Source organism: Hyaena hyaena, unplaced genomic scaffold (assembly GCF_003009895.1).
Source record: "Hyaena hyaena isolate Hyena2069 unplaced genomic scaffold, ASM300989v1 scaffold_1645, whole genome shotgun sequence".
NCBI classification, from domain to species: domain Eukaryota; kingdom Metazoa; phylum Chordata; class Mammalia; order Carnivora; family Hyaenidae; genus Hyaena; species Hyaena hyaena.
Window position 1 is genome coordinate 42,070 of NW_024082283.1, and position 8,647 is coordinate 50,716.

The following is an 8,647-nucleotide window of genomic DNA, read 5'->3' on the forward strand; positions in this document are numbered from 1 at the left end:
TTAGTCGGTTAAGTGTCCGACTTTCACTCAGGTCATGATCTCGCGGTTCGTGGGTTCGAGCCCTGCGTCGGGCTCTGTGCTGACTGCCAGCTCAGGGCCTGGAGCCTGTTTCAGAGTCTGTGACCCCCTCTCTCTCTGACCCTCCCCTGCTCACGCTCTCTCTCTCTCTCTCTCTCTCCTAGAGATAAATAAAACATAAAAAAAAAAACCAAACAAACATGGAATTCTTATGCTTTATGCCTGAAACTAATATAATGTTATATATCACTATACTTCAACTAAAACATATTATTTTTTTAAGTTTATTTATTATTGAGAGTGACCGCAAAGGAGGGGCAGAGAGAGAGAGAGAGGGAGAGAATCCCAGACTGGCTCTGAACCATCAGCATGAAGCTTGATGCAGGGCTCCAAAAACCCATGAACGATGAGATCATGACCTGGGCCAGTCAGATACTCAACCAACTGAGCTACCCAGGCTCCCCTCTTTTAAAAAATTTTTATTTATTTTGAGAGAGAGAGAGAGAGAACCAGTGGGGTAAGGGAAGAGAGAGAGGGAGAGAGAATCCCAAGCAGGCTCCATACTGTCAGCGCAGAACCCAATGTAGGGCTTAAACCCACAAACCATGAGATTATGACCTGACCAGAGATCAAGAGTCAGACGCTGAACCAAGTGAGCCACCCAGGCACCCCTAATCTATCAATATCTCTACCTTTCTTCTGGCTGACAAATATTCCATTGTATGGATAGACTCCCATTTTATTTATCTATCAGTTGATGGACTTTTGGGTTACCACCTTTTTGCTCTTTTTTTTTTTTTTAAAGGTTTCTTTTCTTTTTTTTTTTAATGTTTTTTTTTTAATTTATTTCTAGGAGAGAGAGAGAGAGAGAGACAGCGTGAGCAGGGGAGGGTCAGAGAGAGGGACTCACAGACCGAAACAGGCTTCAGGCTCCGAGCTGGCAGTCAGCACAGAGCCCGACGCGGGGCTCGAACCCACGAACCGCGAGATCATGACCTGAGCAAAAGTCGGACGCTTAACCGACTAAGCCACCCAGGCGCCCACCACCTTTTTGCTCTTATGCATAACGTTGCTGTGAACATTTGTGTCTAGGTTTTTGTGTGTGTTTTCAGTTCTCTTGGATATAACCCTAGGAGTGGAATTGCTGGGTCATATAGTGACTTTGTGTCTAACTTTCTGAGGAACCATCAGACCATTTTCCAAAGCACTGGGCCATTTGGACTGAGCCCTGACTCTTGTATTTCCCACCTCTCCACAACTCCCAGCTTGCAGCACCCAACACGTCTGGCCATGCCTTAAAGAAACTTGCCTGCGGACCCTTTTTCCTCACCAGGGCCCAGCTCCTTAAAAACAGGGATGCTTGCATTTTAATCCAGTGTGGTGTCTACTTTGATATTTTCAGTCTCCTTGTGAGTAACAGGGAAACAAGGTGCTGGAACTGATAGATAATATCCCTGGAAAACTTGTATCGTGAGAGTGATTCCTTAGCATAGCCTGGGAATCTGCCCCAAGAAATTATTTGTGCTTCTGCTCAGGAGCAAGAAAAGAAAATCCTGAAAATCATTAATAAATTTTAAAAATGTTTTTAAGGGAAAAAAATAAAATCCTGAGAATTTCTCTTTCACACATATGAAATTGGATTTTTCTCTTTTCCAATTAAGTTAAAACTGTTAATGAACTGTGAGAGAATTGTTGTGCATATGGATTTATTTTCTGTTAAATACTTCCAGTTGTCTTCTTTAGTGCTCTGAACAGAACTCGCCAGGAGTGAGTCCTGCTCAGGTCCCCAGTCATGGGCTGTCCCTGCCGCCGTTGGCTCTACTTGGCTAGTGCATCCTGTGTCTCTTTTGTTACCTCTCATAGATTCTCCAGGCTCACGCTGTGCACACAATTATCTAGACTTGTTTCCGTTGATAACGATTGTTCTTTCTTCAATCTGTTTTCCATATACTTTCTTCTTTTGGATCTAATAACTAAAATGTAGACGTGAGGTTATTGGGATACTAATAAATGAGGAATAGAGACAGAAGAGGTGAGGGAAAACATATGGAAAAATTAAGGCACAAACAATACAATTTTCAAGATATAATGAACGATTCCTGTCTGAAGAAGACGGTGAAATTTGAATTTTAAAATGATTTCATCCCCACTCAGAAAATAAAATTATTTTCCCACTTCTTATATGCAGGCTTTATAAATGCCCAGTTTAAAAAACTATTGCCCGACAAATGGATAAAGATGTCATATAGATACAATGAAATATTACTCAGCCATAAAAATGAATGAAAACTTGCCATTTGCAATGACATGGGTGGAGCTAGACTGTATCCTGCTAAATGAAATAAGTCAGTCAGACAAAGGCAAATACCATATGATTTCACTCACGTGTAATTTAAGAAACAAAATAAATGAGCAAAATGGGGGGAAAGAGTGGGGAAGGCAATCCGAGAAACAGACTCCCACCTATAGAGAACAAACTGATGGCGACCAGGGGGGAGGCAGGTGGGGGACGGGTTACACAGGCGATGGGGATGAAGGAGGGCACTCATGGTGAGCCCTGGGTGATGTATAGAAGCGCCGAAGCACTATGTTGTACACCTGCAACTAATATTACACTGTGTGTTAACCAATTGGAATTCAAATAGAAACTTAAAAAAAAAGTTATACTTCAAAGTAAGGAAAAGACATTGACAAACCATTTCCTAAGGGTAGACAAGGGTATTGGCATCAGTGAGTCACAAGGACCACCGTACTCCTAGCCTTGCAGCCTGTCTCTGACTGTCGGGTCTGGGGCTGTTGCAGAGGAGATCCGGACAAGGGATGGCTGACATGATTGAATCAGACACTGCACTCTACATATTTTTGCTCTAGACATTTCTTAAGCAAGTATCCAAGAATCTCTGAACTCCTACAAAATCAGGTTCATATGAACACACGTGCCACCCTCTCCTCACAGAGACTTTCAGGGATGGTGAGCGTCTGGCACACAAGGGTCTGTCCTGTGGGCCTGGACCCTGTTCTCACATCAGATGGAGGCAGACGGTGCAGGAAGGACATCTGTCTAGCTATGTTCTACGTCAGCAACAACGCTGCACTGGTACATGTTTGGTGCGGGGCAAGGTTTTGTTTGCTGAACTCTGTGACTGGTCCTGGGCACTGCAGTCCGTGGCTGTTTGCCCCTCTGCATAATTTGATGAGAGCAGTTCACTTATGGAGGTGCGGCTATAAATATTCACCTTCATTACCTCAAACCCCATTAAATCCTACCCAACTTTGCCTTTGAAAACCAAAAGGTCACTGCCAGCTCAGCTTCCATGTGACTTTGCGTAGGACAAAACGGTGGGCGGGCCGTTCACCTGAGTGAATGAACTTTTCCAGCCCTTCCTCGTTCTCCGGAAGGAGGTAGGTGGACCCGTCCTGGCTCTCATCCTCGGTGCCCTCATCCGCATCTCCCAGGAACGGAATCCTGATAGTGTTATAAAGGCAGACAAGTTGCTGTCTTTCCTCAGCCCGGACCAGCCGACTGAAGAAGAATGTAGAGAAGTTTTTTAACGTTTATTACTTTTGGAGAGAGAGAGAGAGAGAGAGAGAATAAGCACAAGTGGGGAAGGGGCAGAGACAAGGAGACACACAAAATCCGAAGCAGGCTCCAGGCTCTGAACTGCCAGCACAGAGCCCGATGCAGGGCTCGAACTCACAAGCTGCTGTTGAGTTCAAGACCCCAGCCGAAGTCGGACGCTTAAGCAACTGAGCCACCCAGGTGACCCAGTAAATGATCGCATCTTAATCCTGTGACTTTTGACTGAAAAGGAGTCACTGGTACATGGTGGTAGGCGGGGGAGGCAGGGAGACAGAGACTGATCTCTACTGTGGGCTGCTAGGCAGAACAAGAGTAACAAACAATGCCAAATGTGACTCCAGGCCAGGACTGGGAGAGGTGAGGAAGGAACTCATGTGGGATACCAAAGCCCATAATCACGATAAGTAATATATTTAAGATAAATAATACCTTAATGCAATATTTTACAAAAGAAAAATCAATGCCAAGAAATCCATGATGAACAAAATATCAACATTTTAAAATAAAGTCCATACAGGTATTACTGATTTTTCCTTTTGTTCACTCTAACATGGCTTCGCCCAGCACTGCTACCGAGCCTGTATTTAAAATGTTGGGGGGCGCCTGGGTGGCTTAGTCGGTTAAGCGTCCGACTTTCGCTTAGGTCATGATCTCGCGGTTTGTGGGTTCGAGCCCCACCTCGGGCTCTGTGCTGACGGCCAGCTCAGAGCCTGGAGCCTGTTTCTCTCTCTCTCCCTCTCTCTCTGCCCCTACCCAGCTTGCTCCCTCTCTCTCAAAATAAATACAAATAAACTTCAAAAAATAAAAATAAAATGTTGGCATTTTGTTCACTGTGGGTATTTTTAAAAATAAATTTAGGTTCTATAAAATATTGCATTAAAATATCAAATATCAAAATTTCACATAAATATAGGATCCAACAGTGCTGTGAAGAACCATATGGGAAGCAGAGTCAAAATAAAGATGAGTCCCTATATACATGTTTTATGTATTTTTAAGTGGATATTCTTTTCTAAAATATTAAAGAAATTGATAATGTATTACCAATTTGAAAAGTGGTGTATTGGGGCGCCTGGCTGGTTCACTTGGTTGAGCTTCCGACTTCAGCTTAGGTCATAATCTTGCAGTTTTTGAGTTCAAGCCCTACGTCAGGCTCTGTGCTGACAGCTCAGAGCCTGGAGCCTGGTTCAGATTCTGTGTCTCCCCCTCTCTCTGCCCCTCCCATACTCATGCTCTGTCTCTCTCTGTCTCTCAACAATAAGTAAATGTTTTGAAAAACTTAAATTAAAAAAAGTGGTGTATCAAAACTCACCTCATGTTAACTTTAAATATTTTATCTATATAAGAAACAGAGTTTTTATAAGTTTACTTTCCTGGTTTAAATGAACAAAAATGTACTAACAGTATTTTCAAATCCTACTTCTGGAAAAAAATTAACCACTAAAAATTACATGAAAACATGTACTTTGCTGGGGCACCTGGATGGCTCAGTCGGTTAGGCATCTGACTTCAGCTCAGGTCATAATCTCACATTTTGTGAGTTTGAGCCCTGCATGGGGCAGGCAGTGTGGAGCCTGCTTGGGATTCTCACCCTCTCCTTTCTCCTCTCTGCCCCTCCCCTGTTCATGCTTTCTCTCTCTCTCTCTCTCTCTCTCTCTCTCTCTCTCTCTCTCAATAAGTTTAAAAAATTTCTTTAAGCCCATGTAACTTTGTATCATGTATTTTTTCTTTTGCGTATCATGTATTTTTTCTTTTGCATCGTGCTGTAAAATAGCTTGTTGTGGCCTATAAGTAGCACAAATGTAAAAGCTGTAAGAGTTGACATTAGCTCAGCAACTTAATTAGATACTTTCCAAGTCCTAGAGGATATGGAAAACTCCATGTATGTTAACATCTTTATGCACACTAATGAAAAGAAACTGAAATTGCAATTACATAAATTGAGATGTCCCAGAACTAAACATGCTGCTGACACTCTCTCATTAGTAAACGTCTTCAATTTTACCTTTAGTCTTATTTGCCTTCATTGGACATACTGTGAAGTGGTCCTAAAATGGCCACCTTAAAAAATACCCCACACATGGCAACAGACTCCTTGTGTTTGTACTCAATTCCAACTGAGCAAATAATTTACTACTCCCTCAAACTGTTCTTTTTTTTTTCCCCAAGAATCATTATCTTTGCAATCTGTTTTTAAATCTTTTAAATCATTTTTGAGAGAGAAAGCATGAGAGGAGTGGGGCGGGGGATGGGGGGAGGCGGGGACAGAGGATCCAAAGCGGGCTCTGTGCTGACAGCAGAGAGCCTGATGCAGAGCTTGAACTCACGAGAACCCTGAGATCAAGACTTGATGGGATATAATGGAACCCTCTGAATCTCAGAGAAGGAATCAGTATATCCTTCTGATCAGAGTAGTTTCATGTCACAATGCAGATCACTTTTGTCTCATACTAATTTCAAAATGATCACATCACTTTAAAAAGCTTGAGTACAAACTTTATTTGTGCAAACAAGATGAAGTATCTTCCCCAAATGCTACTGTTTTCCCAGATAATAAATATCTAATGAAAAAGAGAATGATCACTCTTTTCTGCTTTACACTAAGGTTCCTTCCAAGGAACACCATGTTTTGGAAGGATGCCACCATCTCAGACAGTGGCTTTCAAAAGTTTTGACCATGATCCACAGTAAGAAATACATTTTACCTCATAACTGTATATGTTTGCCTGAAAAGTTAAAAAATAAGCATTTTCATTAAGACTTGTAATGCTTTCTAATATTTTCTATCCTACTAAATTGTATTCTGTCTTATTTTTTTTCATTTATATTATGACCCAACATGAGTACAATCTATATTCTGAAAAACCCTGATGTGGAAATTCAGAATGACCATAATATTTTAGTGATTATAAGAATTATCATCATTATTATCATTACTAAATAATAACCTACTTAGTTTGTTATGTCTTACTTAAGCATGGTAAATGTTACTTAGTATATACGTACTATATCACATAGGAAATACTGATTCCACATATGAGGGCAATGCTGAAGGCTATACATGCAATCACAATTACTTGAACAAGAGCAGGTCTACGCGGAATCAGTGCTAAAAATGGAGAGAAAAGATTTCATTTTACTTGTGTCTATCAGTTAATACATATGTTAACCATATTGTTATTCCAAAGGGGAATGGGAGACAAAATCAGAAGTACCATAAGAAACAACACCCTTAACTTTTTAAAAATATGGAGGCTTGATTGCACAGCCTGTGGGAACAAATATAATTTGAACTCCAATGTAAAGTAATCCCTAACCCTTTTTCTTCCTCTGTCTCCTGTTCTTTATCAAAGCCCCCTTTTATTCTGTAGAGATACAGGACCCCTGACTCAGTACAGCTGTCTCTGTAGCTGAAAGGAGAGTGGCTTCAGTTTCAGGACTCAGGTGTTGCACTCACGGTCCCAGGGTGGGCAGCGCTGTGCTAAAATGACACTATAGGGAGATTCAGAATGCGATTCCAGGGGCATCTGGGTGGCTCAGGCAGTTAAGCAACCAACTTCAGCTCAGGTCATGGTCTCACTGTTCATGAGCTAGAACTCTCCGTCAGGCTCCATGTTGACAGCATGGAGTCTGCTTTCGGATTCTGTCTTCCTCTCTCTCTGCCCCTCCTCCCATAAAGAAATGAACTTTAAAAAATTGAATGCAATTCCACAAACCTGCATTCCAGGTATGAGTGTTCAGGGGTGTCGTATGGGCTGTTGGACTCCGGTTACTCATTATAGGGCTATGTGTATCACCCTTTCCATTACCTGGAATTAAAAAAAAAATAATAACCAGCGAGTCATTGTTTGTACAAATCAGACAAAATTGGCAAACTGAGTACATTATTCAGCCACTTGTAAAATCTGACAAATTGAGGCAATTACTCTTCCTCCCGCACTTGGCCTTGCCTCACCGTCTGTCGCTTTCCTGACACAGAAAGAGTTTGGCAACTGAACGGGAAAACGCCCTGAAGTTCACCCGTCAATGAAAGGTCAGCCCAGTCTGAGGAAAAGAACCCGGACTGTGAAAAGGCTACTGGTGTAATATGCTTAGCTGTAGACTGCAAACATGGGGAATATGGATGTTCACTCAACTATTTTCTCTATCCGTCTGTGTGCTTTCAGGATTTCACAATGAAATACTGGGGCAGGGAGAAAAAATGAGTTACAGATGGTTTCAGTATAGTGAGTACTAAAAACTGGTAACTGGGTTTGGCCACAGGAAGGTCACTGGAGACCTAGGCCACAGCGGTGCTGGTGACAGTGGGGGGGGAAGGGTAGTGGGGGAAGAATAAATGGCAGAGTGACTGAAACAGTTCACGAGAGATCAGGAGGAAAGGAATTGGAGACAGTTTTAGAAACTCTTTTGAGGAACTCTGGTGTTGGGGAGTAGGGGTGGGGGTGGGGGTGGGTAGACATGATGGCAGCTCCCAGAAGGGCTGAGGCATCCACAGATAGGTTCTCCTTCTAAGATGGGAGAACCGGCAGCACGTTCATAGGAGAAAGGGAATGATATGTTAAATTGTGATACTACAGGGAACGGGGAGAGAACTTCCGGTAGTGCCTAGTGCCAAGCATTGGCGGAGACGGAAGCTGGCACACCCACAGGGCTCTTCCTTGGGCTGGACCAGAAGGAAGGCAGAGAAAGAGGGTGCAATTGCAGGTAGACGGCAGGGAGGAGGCTGGATGGTGATGAGAAAGTCACCAAGCAGAATGAGAGTAAGTGCACTAGAGAAATGAGAAACACATTTTAAAATAAAATGTCCAAGAAATGAAATTTCTGGGTCTATTGATTATATTTTTATTATTTATTTAGTTAGTTGGTTAGTTAACGTTTTATTTCTTTTATTTATTTATTTATTTATTTATTTATTCATTTATTTATTTCTAGGAGAGAGAGAGAGAGAGACATCGTGAGCAGGGGAGGGTCAGAGAGAGAGGGAGATACAGACTCTGAAATAGGCTCCAGGCTCTGAGCTGGCAGTCAGCACAGAGCCCGACGCGGGGC

The 8,647-nt window shown here is 42.4% G+C and overlaps 1 protein-coding gene across 7 annotated transcripts in view; it reads right to left on the minus strand.

The window, feature by feature from the left end:
• Positions 1 to 1,707: 1,707 nt before the first annotated feature.
• Positions 1,708 to 8,647, minus strand: part of LOC120226295 (zinc finger protein 606) — a 41,113-nt gene continuing 34,173 nt past the window's right edge. For 3 of the 7 annotated variants that reach the window (XM_039224473.1, XM_039224471.1, XM_039224481.1), the window contains 4 exons: positions 7,315 to 7,407; positions 6,605 to 6,707; positions 3,375 to 3,541; positions 1,708 to 1,991 (listed from right to left, as the gene is read on the minus strand). In XM_039224473.1, the coding sequence (XP_039080404.1) occupies positions 1,876 to 1,991; positions 3,375 to 3,541; positions 6,605 to 6,707; positions 7,315 to 7,407 (479 nt within the window). In that variant the 3' untranslated portion in view covers positions 1,708 to 1,875. Of the gene's footprint in view, positions 1,992 to 3,374; positions 3,542 to 6,604; positions 6,708 to 6,974; positions 7,080 to 7,314; positions 7,408 to 8,647 lie in introns of those variants that run through there. The other 4 variants (XM_039224476.1, XM_039224475.1, XM_039224477.1 and 1 more) reach the window with 4 other exon arrangements.